The 12,477-nt window shown below is 47.1% G+C and overlaps 7 protein-coding genes across 7 annotated transcripts; 2 read left to right on the top strand and 5 right to left on the bottom strand.

The window, feature by feature from the left end:
* Positions 1 to 360: 360 nt before the first annotated feature.
* Positions 361 to 582, top strand: N7478_000976 (AN1-type zinc finger protein TMC1; the record flags this gene model as incomplete). The annotated part of the gene is made up of 1 exon (XM_056917191.1): positions 361 to 582. One exon carries the CDS (start codon positions 361 to 363, stop codon positions 580 to 582), a length of 222 nt encoding a protein of 73 aa, XP_056785071.1.
* Positions 583 to 1,273: 691 nt separating this feature from the next.
* N7478_000975 (uncharacterized protein) lies at positions 1,274 to 1,852 on the bottom strand (the record flags this gene model as incomplete). Its single annotated transcript, XM_056917190.1, has 3 exons — positions 1,274 to 1,295; positions 1,366 to 1,463; positions 1,535 to 1,852. 3 exons carry the CDS (start codon positions 1,850 to 1,852, stop codon positions 1,274 to 1,276), a joined length of 438 nt encoding a protein of 145 aa, XP_056785070.1.
* Positions 1,853 to 2,567: 715 nt separating this feature from the next.
* Positions 2,568 to 3,827, bottom strand: N7478_000974 (serine/threonine-protein phosphatase 2A activator; the record flags this gene model as incomplete). The annotated part of the gene is made up of 1 exon (XM_056917189.1): positions 2,568 to 3,827. One exon carries the CDS (start codon positions 3,825 to 3,827, stop codon positions 2,568 to 2,570), a length of 1,260 nt encoding a protein of 419 aa, XP_056785069.1.
* A 513-nt stretch (positions 3,828 to 4,340) lies between these two features.
* N7478_000973 (uncharacterized protein) lies at positions 4,341 to 5,297 on the top strand (the record flags this gene model as incomplete). The annotated part of the gene is made up of 2 exons (XM_056917188.1): positions 4,341 to 4,797; positions 4,858 to 5,297. 2 exons carry the CDS (start codon positions 4,341 to 4,343, stop codon positions 5,295 to 5,297), a joined length of 897 nt encoding a protein of 298 aa, XP_056785068.1.
* A 706-nt stretch (positions 5,298 to 6,003) lies between these two features.
* On the bottom strand, positions 6,004 to 7,547 carry N7478_000972 (actin-related protein 2; the record flags this gene model as incomplete). The annotated part of the gene is made up of 6 exons (XM_056917187.1): positions 6,004 to 6,090; positions 6,150 to 6,227; positions 6,285 to 7,076; positions 7,204 to 7,347; positions 7,408 to 7,454; positions 7,529 to 7,547. The coding sequence occupies 6 exons, from the start codon at positions 7,545 to 7,547 to the stop codon at positions 6,004 to 6,006; spliced, it is 1,167 nt and encodes a 388-aa protein (XP_056785067.1).
* Positions 7,548 to 8,151: 604 nt separating this feature from the next.
* N7478_000971 (uncharacterized protein) lies at positions 8,152 to 9,669 on the bottom strand (the record flags this gene model as incomplete). Its single annotated transcript, XM_056917186.1, has 1 exon — positions 8,152 to 9,669. One exon carries the CDS (start codon positions 9,667 to 9,669, stop codon positions 8,152 to 8,154), a length of 1,518 nt encoding a protein of 505 aa, XP_056785066.1.
* A 624-nt stretch (positions 9,670 to 10,293) lies between these two features.
* Positions 10,294 to 11,931, bottom strand: N7478_000970 (uncharacterized protein; the record flags this gene model as incomplete). Its single annotated transcript, XM_056917185.1, has 3 exons — positions 10,294 to 10,901; positions 10,951 to 11,661; positions 11,748 to 11,931. The coding sequence occupies 3 exons, from the start codon at positions 11,929 to 11,931 to the stop codon at positions 10,294 to 10,296; spliced, it is 1,503 nt and encodes a 500-aa protein (XP_056785065.1).
* Between the last annotated feature and the right edge of the window lie 546 nt (positions 11,932 to 12,477).

Below are 12,477 nucleotides of genomic sequence, written 5' to 3'. Positions count from 1 at the left end.
CCTCTTTCTCCCCAACTCTCCTCAACGTCCCCAATTCTATCCTCTCCCTTCTCCAACTTGCAACTCGCATCATCTACCTGCCTTTGAAAGAGATTCATTCTTATTTGGAAACATAATCAGCCTCAGCATATCAACATCAACCCTGTTCCACTAGCCGCTGCCTTCGCTTTGAAACGCCTATCTCTCCGCCCCAGCGCTTATCTCAAACCTACCTCGGTCCACAACTTAGAACACGTCACAGAGTCACAATCACATAAGTGAATTGATCTTTTGATCCTCCGATTCCTCCTCGTGAAAACCACTGCTTTCCTACAACTCCTCCTTTCACAACTACCACTTTCTACAACTCAATCATTCACCATGGCCCCTACCCGCAAGCCCCGATGCAACTTCAAGGAGTGCAAGGAGGCCGCTCAGCGAATCGTTGGTGACTGCAGTTTCTGCCATGGCCACTTCTGCTCAAAGCACCGTATGCTCGAGGCACACTCTTGCACCGGTTTGGAGGACTGCAAGAAGGAGTCTCACGCTCGGAATGCAGATAAACTGAATAGCGAGCGAACAGTCGTTGTTAAGGGTGTATAAGGACGACATGAGTTGGATGTTTCCTATAATCCTCAACATAGCCACAGCCACAACCTCAACATCAACCAACCTCTCTATTCTTCTATTCACTCTCGATCTCTCATGAGGAGGGAAGATAGAGAACCTGGCAATTTGTGCCAATTCATAAACCGGTTGAATATTTAGCGCCGGTGTTTAATGCTTCCATTTTCTTTCCTCGCCAAGCTCCATTTCCGACTATCCTTCTTGATTCCCTTTCCTTGTTCTGGGGGTGTTTCTTCATGACTTTGTTGTGGCCACGGCCTGACTGGACCGTTTTGTTTCTGTATCTGTTACTTCGTTATTTATTCTTTCCTTTGGTTTTCCTTGTCTCCGGGTGGGATTTCATCTACATGGCGTTGTCTTTCTATTCCATGTCTCCAATTCCAATATGGAGACTTTTGCATTCGAGGCATGATGGTGGTCTGTCTGCTTGTTTCCTTTTGTTTCCTGTTTCTTTCGGGGCTGCTACATAGAGATCCTACGGGACTCACATGGGCATCATTATTTTTTTTTTGATTTAGCCTTGATTTCTGCTTTATCTTTGGATCTATGAATATACATCTTTAACCTATTTTGAGAATGGTATTGGATTTTTTAATTTATAGTACAGTACATGATGTGGGTAGAATTGTAGCAAACAACTTGAAGCAATAGCAGCCTTTCCTTTGGCTTAACCAGGTCCAATCTTCGGCCTATATAATTGTTAGCAAATGTTTCGATAACGTAAGATATCGGAATAGTTGCATTAGAACTTGAACATACATATCATGATGCTCACTCAACCGACTAAGATACTTATTCAGTTCCTCCACACGCTCCTTATGCGTCTTGATTCCATCTCGTTGAAGACGTTCATGCAACTAAACACCGATTAGCAATGTCCAATTATCAAAAACCCAAAGACCCAAAGAAACAAAAAAAAGGAACATACCCTCTTCCTCCGCACCTCTTCATACTTCCTCTCCGTCTCCGTCTTTCCAGCAGACTTCTCCCCCTCAGGTGTCCCCTCAAACTCAGCCGATAACTCCCTCTCCGCATCCTCATTCAGCTCGCGTTTCGCATCAGCCGCACTGGCGTTTGCATTTGCACTCGTATCCGCATTTTCAGTTGCAGTTGCAGCTGAATCAGCCCCCTTGTCCTTATTCTTCTTGCTCTTCTTTTTCTTTTTATCCACTCGCCCATCACTAACTTTACTCCCCTTCAGTTTCAACTTCCCACCCCCGCCAGTGGAGTACTCATCTGGCGCCATAGTGGAGTCCTGATTTGATAAGTGAAGAGGGGGTGCTGCGCTAGGACTTGCTGTGCGGAGTAAGAGGGGAAGGAAGGGGCAAGAAAGAGATGGTTGGGTGGACAGGTGAGTTAACCCAAGCGATGAGCCCGTTGGGGCGGCAGTTTGTTTGCAAAAGGGTACAGTAGGTATGATGTTACTTTGGGCCTTGGATCCGTGGCACTTTTACCACTGTAATTTTTCTCTCTTTTTCTTTGGGTGTGGGGGTGAGGTATTAGCCACAATAGGAGGGCTGGGACTTCCACTTGAGTTCAAGGTGCAAATGTGAGGTTGGGATTTTGGGGCGGTGGGCCAATCAGAGGGTGTGGTGTGGATGATGGGTCCAGCATGTGCTGGGTTGTCGGGATTGTGCAGCGATCGCGGTTTATAGTTTGCGATAAGGGAATACGGTTTATTGGGAGTCAAAGAGTTCCAAGGTTAATTAGGTGGGCTTAACTTTGCATGTAGGGAGTACAGTATTTGTGATTCCTAATTTTTCCGTGTGGAGCTTGAGTTTTTGCTTATTAGGTACTTACTGGTACTATGTACATAGATTAGGCCCCTTTAACCATACCTAGGCAGGATAGCTTCAGTCTGATATTGTTCATCTTCATGACTAATTCTTCATTTCTATTTTATTATTTCTTCATTATTTCAAGACTATTTCCATGCCACTCGATATTTGAAAATAAAACTTTTAATCAAAGGGAATCGGTCGTAATCCAGATCCTCCCATACGCTTCCGCATCTCCGCACCCGCCGCAATCGTACTGGGAACCTTGATACCGCAACAGTCGCCAAAATAATCAGTATTCTGATGTGGCCCATGTGGATGATCATGATGTTCACAATTGTGACCATCATCCTCATGATCCCCAGAAAGCTCACCCATGCCCTCTACAGCAGGCAAAAGGCTCCCAAACAAGAAATGCTGCATAATAGGGAGTTTCCCAAGAACCTCCTTGACGAACATCTTCTTCATACCACTTTCAACCTTAAGCCAGTTCTTTGCGCCAGAAATATCATCCAGCATTGGACTATGCCAGCGCAACCCCTTCACTGTCTTGACGCTATCCACCCACCGTACCTGATCCAAATAAAGATATCTATCTCCCTCTTCGTCCAGCATAGCCGTGTTATGAATTCCAAGCGGCGTGACATATGGATGATCCACTAACTGGCTGGCGCCAAATAAGAAAGGCAGGAAATGATAGTCGTCTAGACCCCAGACTCCGTGTGAACCTGCCGGTTCGAGATAGTATGTTGACTGGATGTCTCGCATGAGATGCAGATACTCGAGGTAGACCTTGAATATCACGGCCGGGAAGTCTGTAGCGGGCAATAAGCCCAGCTGATAAAGACTAAGTAGCCACATCATGAAGTTCAGCTCATGGCCAGAGCCGTAATCTAGTCGGTCTCGGGAGCCGAGCGAGTTGATTAGGTATGTTGATGACTCGTCGACGGCGGCGGTATTGTTCATTCCGAGAATGCCGGTGTGCCATTTTGGGCTCTGCGCAGCGACATCGTCGAAGAGTGTGCGAAACGCAGGATTTCCAAATCGTGATCCACCCTGATCCAGAGCTGGGTGCTTCTCTACTAGGGAGCGGAGTTGCCCCACGACTTGGAGGACCTTTGAGATGGCATCTGAGTCCGGTTTGTTTTGTTCGGGAATGGGGTGGCCCCTCACTGAATCGGAGAGACCGAATATGAAAGCTAAGACCAGTTTATAGGTGGGGGAGGTGAGGAATGTATCGTGATCTTTTGGAGAGAGAATGCGGCGAACGGGGCGAATGTACTGGTGGGAGGAGAGGTCTGGCGGAGAAGGCAAAGGAGGGGTTATCGGGGTTGGGTCGCGAGATGAAGCGGTCTGTGATCGTCGGTTCGTTGACCGCAATTCTGAAAGTTTCTTTGAAAGGTCCACCTTTCCTCCTAGAGGCGGGAGTGTCTGGGACGCCATTTTGTGGTAGAAAGTGAAAGGTGAGAACTGAAGATCAGATTGAGGGACCTCGACGCCAGCGACATTAAAATGGATTACGTAATATTTGTAAGGGCCCAGGGGTGGACAGTGCAGAGCTACCGCCTGCCATAATAGGTCTAAATGACGCCATATCAAGTTAGCGTTAGTGGAGCATGTGATCTTCCCCGGAGATCAAATCAGCGATCATCCGAGCATTTTCTCTTTTAGCAGTTTCAGAGGTGACATTGGACGAAGTGGGAACAGCCACATGATGGACCCCTCGGCAATGAACTAAGCGGAAAAATCAAAGCCTCAAACGCCTGGGAATGTGAATCTGCTTGAACGAGCCCCGGAAACAGATCCTCAACCTTCTAACACGATCTCACATCCCGCTTTGCACCCACCACCCGTTATCAACCATTCCTAGCGCCCCCTCTGCATAAATCCTTCTGTTATTATCATCTGATTGGATAAAACTATTTAAGGACCTAGTCACGGTGCAATCACGCCATCATGAACACAGTTGAGCCATCGGCGTCCAACCCGACAGGCTCTCACAACGCCAGCGAGGCCAGAGATATCGATTCATCCTCATCACGCTCCCCCACAAATGCAGACTCCCACCTGTCATCGTCAATAAGCAGCAGCCGGTCCCACTCAAGCCTGTCTTCCCGAAACTATGCTCGAACTCAGCAGTCCCAGCAATCACAGACGCCCTTCACAGAGAGCACCCCGATAAATGCGGGCAGCTCATCGCGTGGCTATCAGGCTACTGAGCCCCCCAACGCGCACGGGGGATATAAAATTGGCGACGGGAATAACGCCGGTCCCACCAACCAATCCAGTCAGACTAATTATCCCGAGCAAGAGGATGAACACCATCGATCCCGGCTCGGACGATTTGTGGACCGATTCGGCTCCCTAGAACTCGAGAACAAGGGTAGTGTTGCACGAGACCATCTAGCTTTGGGTATGGACGTTGTATCTGGACCATATTTTCCCCGGGAATATCCTCGCTAACATTGTCTAGAACGAACATTCCTAGCATGGATCCGTACCTCTTTGGCTTTTGCTTCCATCGGCATAGCCGTTACTCAGCTATTTCGTTTAAACACAGCCACAACCAGCACAAATGCAAATAGCACAGGCTTACGCAATAACTACCAAGGAATACAGTCACCTCATAATCCCTCGTCTCTGCTAGACATATTCATCGCCTCACCTCCAGATAGGGATATGTCAAAACTCCGCAGTGTGGGGAAGCCACTCGGCTCTACGTTCATCGGCGTTGCTATTCTAATCTTAATCATTGGGTTCCACCGCTACTTTGAGAGCCAGTATTGGGTTGTTCGGGGAAAGTTCCCTGCTAGTCGGGGTAGTGTTATTTTGACGGGTTTCGTGGCAGGTGCCCTTATTATTGCCGCGTTGGCTGTAATATTAGCGGTTTCACCGAGTGCATATGAGACCTGAATATGGGATCTGACTCTAACAAGACAAATACAAATGGGGGGAGGGCTTTTATTTCTCTTTCTTTCGGGAAGTTTTATTATGTACTAAGCATTTCTTTTTCTTTCTCATGGCTGGGAGTTTTGTCTTTTTTGGTTTTCTTCTCTTCACTTCTTCGGTACATATTACACCTTGAAATGAACAAACAAACGTGAAACCTTGTGCAAGTAGGTAGTGGCTTATAAATATGCGAATGATTGGGTTGCTGTTGGCTATCGGTGACAGGTTTTCATCATTATCCAGATGCTGAGCCCGTTCAAGTTCGCCCAAGACACCCTCCTTGTATAGACCATCTAATTCCGACGGACGGAGGGAGAAATTGAAGTAATTGTCTACGATATTAGAGGTAGTCACCAATAGCAGGACTAAAGCTAAGCGGATAACTTATTTATTGCAAGTTATATTGATGGAATATTTCTTTCTTTTCTGCCAACAGCCCCAGATCCACCTGCAACAGACCAGTCTAGGTAATAAAGAGGCAGTGGGACGCGAAAACAAGATTGATGGGAAGTATATCGACATGATGGATAGTCGGAGGGGAAAGAAAGGGAGAAAGTATAAGAGGGATGGAAGACCGCTTGCAGATCATGCGGAAGAGTGCAAAGCAAAAGAGAAAGAGGAAAACAGGGGACATAATATCGGAGATGAAGAACCGCCTACATACAATCGCTTATCGTGGGCCGAGTTTTGCGAGAGCGCGGGCTCCCTGTTCCTGCCACTCCTGCTTAGACACCCACATATCATCCTTGTCGGCAATCTGTACCAGGGTGTTAGCTTGAGATGAAAAGAGAAAAGGTGAATGTCATGATAGCTTACCAGGTTGGCAAGGACGGCACCACCCAGGAAGACCATGTGTCTTCGTCGTGGGGGATCTTCAATGCGGACCTTGAATTTCTGTAACATAATTAGTTTTCAGGTCTTTATTCAGGAATAGATGAACGTCGGACATACGTTAAGACGCTCTGGGTTCCCGCCCAGGACGCGAGTGAGCCAAAGTTGCTTGATCTCCTTCTCCAATCGAGAGGGCAGACCAGGGTACATGCTGCTACCACCACTAAGAACAATTGCTTTGTAAAGGCTGGATCGGACATCGACATCGGTGCCCTGGATTGTGTTGAAGACCATTTCAGCTATACCAGGCTGGTCCACGTCGACCAAGTGAGGCTGGAACAAACACTCAGCAGCCTCAAATCGCTCGCTACCGACACGAATAACACGTCCGTCGGGAAGGGTGTAAGACTCAACCAGAACAGTGGTGTCCTCCGAAAGCTTCTTGTCAAGCTCGAGGTCATAGGAAACGTAGCACAGCTTCTCCTTGATCTGACGGACGGTCTCGAAATCGGCAGTTCGGTTCAGCGCATATCCACGGCGCAGGAGAAGGGCGATCAGGTTACGGGTAACGTCGCGACCAGCAACATCCAACCGGCGGATGTGGTGGTTCAAGACGGTTGACTCGTAAACGGGAATGACGTGGGTCACACCATCACCGGAGTCGACGACCACGCCACTGCTCAGACCCTGGGCATACAGTGCCAGCACCGCCTGGATCGCCACATAGACGCCTCCAAAGTTGTATCCCTCCAACATGACTTCGGCCATCTGCTCACGGTTCTTAAGTGGGTTCATAGGAGGCTCGGTGAGGAGGATCTTGCGACCTGTGGGGTCGATGTTCATCTTGTCGTAAAAGGTATAGTTCCAGAGATGTTGCATGTCGTCCCATTTCTTAACAATACCATTCTCCATCTAAATCGGGCCCGTCGGGCCTCTAGCTATTAGCAAATATGTCTCTTTCCTTGCTGCCTTCTGCGGGAGGCCGAGGGGGCGGGGTAATAAACGGTCAGGACCGGGGCTTGACATTGTATAGACGTACCGGGTAGCTAATCTGAAGCATTGATCGAGCGGCGGCAGCTTCATCTCCGCACATGATATCCTTCACAACGATGTCACCAGCTTGCTCCTCCGTTCGCAAGATGGGCCGCCCCACTATGGAGGGATATTGGTGCTCTGGGAAATTCTGGTGCGCGGGTTCAAGTCAATAGGAGTTCGGATGATTGGAATCGACCGTGCGACGTACCTGGCCTGCATAGCCGACCTTGAGGAAACCGGTTCCTCCGTCGAGGACTGCGGACTGTTAGCTTGGTGGAACTGGAGCTGAGGAGACAACACAGTCGCCTTGGGGTGGAGGGCGTGGGTACCAATGGGCATTTCCGCCATGATGAAGGGGATAGTAGTACTATCAGTCTGTTCGGGGGGGAGGGTTATGCACGGAGTTCCCGGGTTAAGGGAATTGGAGGTGGGGAGGTGGGGAGAATATGATGGATGGTTAAGTTGAGGTACACATTGAAGTCGGCTGCTGCGCCATCGTGCCGTTATTTTACGTGACAATACCATACTCCCATTTTTCCCCGCAAAACACCAAAATCGGCTGGGCAAGTTGACTCCGATTACAACGACGTAATTGCTTCAGCCACTACATAGTACGGTAGCCTTGATACTGCAGGTTGGTAAATTTAGGGACTATTTACTATTTGATAATGGCAGTTGCTAAGAGGTGAAGTCTGATTTTCATATTTCAGGATCTCATCTTGCTAAATTCCCCTTACTGTGTTAATCTAGTGATCGAACATACTTGAAGTTGAAAGTTCAGGCTGAAATTGTCGAGCTGTCGATTTGGCCCCCAATTACTATCAATGCCCAGGCTTATTGGGCATATTCGACACTCATCTGAGTGTTAAGTACATGCCTGAGATGATGATTTTCGGTTCCAAACCCCATTCGATGGTTTGAAAGACCTTCCAACGACCTTGGCACAAACATTTTACATATCCAACAACTGGAGGACCAAATTATTGCATTTGTCCATAAAAGACGCAGCATCCTCTTTGGTATGCCAGGCATTGTTATACGCGATGCTCAATTCCAAACAACCGCGGAAAGTCCCAAGGAACAATCCGAATCCATTTCCCAGCTCCTCTCCAGTAACCCATGGAGAGAACAGTTCGAAGGCTCCATATCTTTCTGGCATGATCTTATCAATGACTCCCATGCTTGACATGGATACTGATGGCATCTTGTTAGGAGCTGGAATGGGTGGAGCCTCATCTCCAGCCGGATAAGAGGGAGTGCCTAATACCCAATATGCTGGCACCAGATAAACATGCTCTTTGTCGTTGCGAATGTCAAGATAATAGCTCTTTACTTGTTCAACTGCCCTGCGAAGCTCTTGTAACTGCTCCTTGATGCTCGGCTTCGCTGTACCAATGGCAGGTATTATCGAGTCTAACACAAGACTCTTCCCAGAGACTGAGTGGTACACGGAAACAGCGTGCAACGGGGAGTTATATGGCTTACGGCAGTGTCCACGTTCGTTTATTAACGAGTAGTTGATATATCGCACTTTTCTCTCCATGGACGTTTGCTTCTGAAGACCAAAAAGTACAAGCGCAGCGCTAGCATGATACACATGTGTCACACTAGCTCCGATCTTTTGACATGCACCGAGCACTCGATGAGTTTTGTCCGCTGTAAGAGTCAAAGCCGTTCTCTTGTGAGCCCCAGGCACAGTACTAGAGTCATCGTATGGCACTGTCGCAATCTCAACATCCTTCTTGCATAGTTCTTTTTGTTCTTTGGTTTGCTGAAGCTTGCGCTCTTGTTCCTCGGTCATACACGCAGGTAATGAGGCGGCAACGCGGAATGGCGGGCTCAGATTTTGCCATTCCTTGTCATAGGTAGAAATATGAAAGTCGTGTGGATTTTCATATGCAGCTGAGGTGTATTTCATAATATTATTCAGCAGAAGCAAAGCCCCAATCCCATCAACAATATCGTGGTGCGAACGCAGGACAAGATCGAAAGACTTCTTGGCTCCAACATAATTGTTATTATAGATCAAGAACAAAGTCGGAAGCTTAGGCACTGGAGGGTCCGAATTGCACCATTCCTCTCCACTTTGGGTGGTAGGTACTGGTCGGATGGTCTCATTCAGCCAGGCCTGTTGCTTTCTTTCGTTGGTGAAGCAAGGTTCATAAACCTTCCGACATTTCTTTTTGTCTTCTTGATACTCAACCCAAGAAGCCACTGTGGGATGATCATACCGGATTCGCAGCCATGCCTGTCGAATGCTGACAATCACGCGATGGGCTATCGCTTCCATTGATTCGGGCTCAGTGACGACAAATGAGATATGAGCAGTCATTGCGAAGAAAGTACGCCCAGTCCCTTCAAATGACCTGGCTAGTGTTGTATAGAATTGCTCGACCTCGTCGATGTCGCGCTCCCATCTACCATGCTTGGTAGCAACCAAAGTATAGTCTTGACTTGCGGGAGATGCCATTGTGCTCTTATCCCACTCAGTAGCGGAGCTAATAGCAAAGTTTCGATGTTGTATCCTCAAGGGAGAGATGAATCAGGTTGATGAAGTAGTGAGAAAGTCCGTGGTACTAATAAGTTAAAAGAGGTGAGGGAAGGGACATCAGGGATATAGATTCAACCCGGCCTGATTGGCTGGTCCCATTAGGCAATGGTCCATTGACTTGATCCAATACATTCGTTCTAGGTGGATCTCACACCTTTATTTGAAATGTTCATTGATAATCAGCAGAGCCCATCCAATGGGCAAACTAAACCGTGGCTCGGGGTTTGATGAGAACGATGAGCCCGAGAGTAAGTTAAAATCCTTTTCAACCTAAGATTGGGGAAGTGGAGAAAGTATCACGGAGCACACGGACCTTCACTGCGGTGGAGAGGGCTCTAATCTGCAGACTCCACAAATTGTTAAATTAAATTTATAATTCCCTAAATGCTGATCGCTTACACGGTAAGGATCGCTACGAGTCTGGGGGCCTATATCCGCTATTTTTGCTGCAGTGTTTTTGTCTCTAGACAGCCTTGCCAGGTATATTCAAGCTATTAATACTTTTCATCAAGCCAATCGTATTGGCTCTCGCTTATCCCGGGGTCAATGATTCCTCGCGTCTTCCTCACCCCTCGGCTCGGAGCTATCCTCGATATTGAAAATCCCGGAAACTTCCTCTAGTGATCTTCCCTTCGTTTCCGGGAAGAAAAAATATATTGAGACAAAGAAAAATGTGAGACAACCCAAGAAAACACAGTAATAACGCCAGCGCAGACTAGAAAAAGCCACAGGATTGACGTATTGGTTCGAGAAAGCGGCAACAGAGTCTGACAAAAGGGTTATGGCCATCCCCTTTGCCCGAAGCTTGAATGGAAGTATCTCGGCTGGATAGGCAATAAACATTGGAGTATAGCCTAAATCATATGCAGCGTAAAAGAGGAATAAAAATGGCACAGTTGCAATCCCAGCGGGAGAAACCCCCTGTTCCTCATAGAGACCAGTCAAAAGTGTTATAATGGTCAAAAATAGTAACATCAAGACTGTTGCCGACAGCCATAGAGGTCGCCGCCCGTATTTTTCAGATGCAAAAGATCCCATACTAGCGATTAACAGATTCCATACCTGGATGCTTAGGTTTACCCCGGCCTGATGCAGCGGTTCTCTGATGCCAACAGATGATAAAATAGGCGCAAGGTAATACGACATAATCCCTACCACGAGTCAATATAAGTATAATTAACCTGGACGAGGCTGACTGACCATTACCAGCCCACTCTCCCATGAACCCAATCAAAATACATATTGCCAGAATATGAATATGACCCCGGGAAGAAAAGAATGTCTTCCAGCCTTGTTTGGCTGTATTCTGCTGTTGCAGTATCGACTCACACATCTGTTCAAACTCACGTTGAACTATATTGTCACCAGAAACGCCATTTGCATGGCACTTGGTTAGAGTGTTGAGAGCCTCCATCTTCTGATTATTCGCGACTAGCCACCTTGGACTTTCCGGGATAAAAAAGAGACCGGCAAGTTGGAGCAAAGGGAACACAGTTTGCAACAAGCAGGGCAATCTCCACGACCAAGGACTTGCAATCCTCAGAGCAAAAAGTGACACAGCGGCTGATACCAAAGATCCCAAATACCACATAGAGTTATAAAGCGCCGTTGAAGTTTGTCGCATGTGTGGATGGGCTACTTCTGTAACAAGCAACGGAGCTGCAGTAGATGCCACTCCTCCTCCTACACCGGCGAGGACCCTGGTACAAATAAATGCCCACTTATTTGTAAATATAGCCTGAATCACAGCAGAGATGACCACAATCGCAGATCCAAGTCCAACACAGAGTTTGCGCCCGAAGATATCAGCCATATAAGATCCTGGCACAAAAGAGACAAATCCCCCAATAGCGGCGGCGGAAATCATAAGACCGAGAAGCTCGGGGCTGAAGTCCTTTGTAAAGGTAGTAACTTTAAGCAGAAAGTCAGTCAAATCCGTCAATGAAAAGATTCCAAAAAAGAGGAAGAGAAAGGAAAAAGGTGGAAAAGAGTCTCACAGTATGGTAGCACAAGGAGGCCATTGATCAAGCTAGCAGTATACCCCACTGAAGCTGAAGATGCAAACATAAAACAGATGCCAAAGTTTAATTTGATGATTCCAGCGTCTCGAAACCATATGCTTCGACTGATAGATGATGTGACATTGACACCCTTGCCGCTCGCTTCAACATCTCGAGACATTATACTTCTGCGAATATCATGAACTTCTCATGCCATTTGCAGGTCAAGACTAATTATAATGAGAAGGCCGACCATTTAATATGGCGTGACTACATTCTTCCAATACTATGTATGACCTGTCTGTCTGACATCGTTTACAAGTAACGAATCTAAATCATCGGAATGGAGGGATGAGTATCCGCTTTTCAGAAGGTGCCATATTTCGGCCCCTTGTTAGCAAAGAATGATCTTTATAAAGCTTTGATGTCCTTAAGATACATGGCAAATATTAATGCTTCTCTCGTCTCAATCATTCAAGTCCGACATTGGTCGCAGCCTTGAGATATGCCTCATAATGATGCATTCAAGTTGTTAAAAGACCGACTCGTGGGGCTAAATTTTGGACCAAGGACTTCCATGCAACTGTGATTTCGTGAGATTCAAATAATTTTCGATTAGAAGTGATTGTAGAGCGGGAGCAGGGTTTTTGATTCTCGGAGAAGTATAGTAATAGGAGCTGATAAAAGATCTGCAGGAGATCATGATCATGTTCTATACTACTACTAC

Source organism: Penicillium angulare (assembly GCF_028827245.1).
Source record: "Penicillium angulare strain IBT 27051 chromosome Unknown utg000001l_segment0_segment0, whole genome shotgun sequence".
NCBI classification, from domain to species: Eukaryota; Fungi; Ascomycota; class Eurotiomycetes; order Eurotiales; family Aspergillaceae; genus Penicillium; species Penicillium angulare.
The sequence above is the reverse complement of the archived record's forward strand: the minus strand, read 5'-3'. Positions and strand labels throughout refer to the sequence as shown.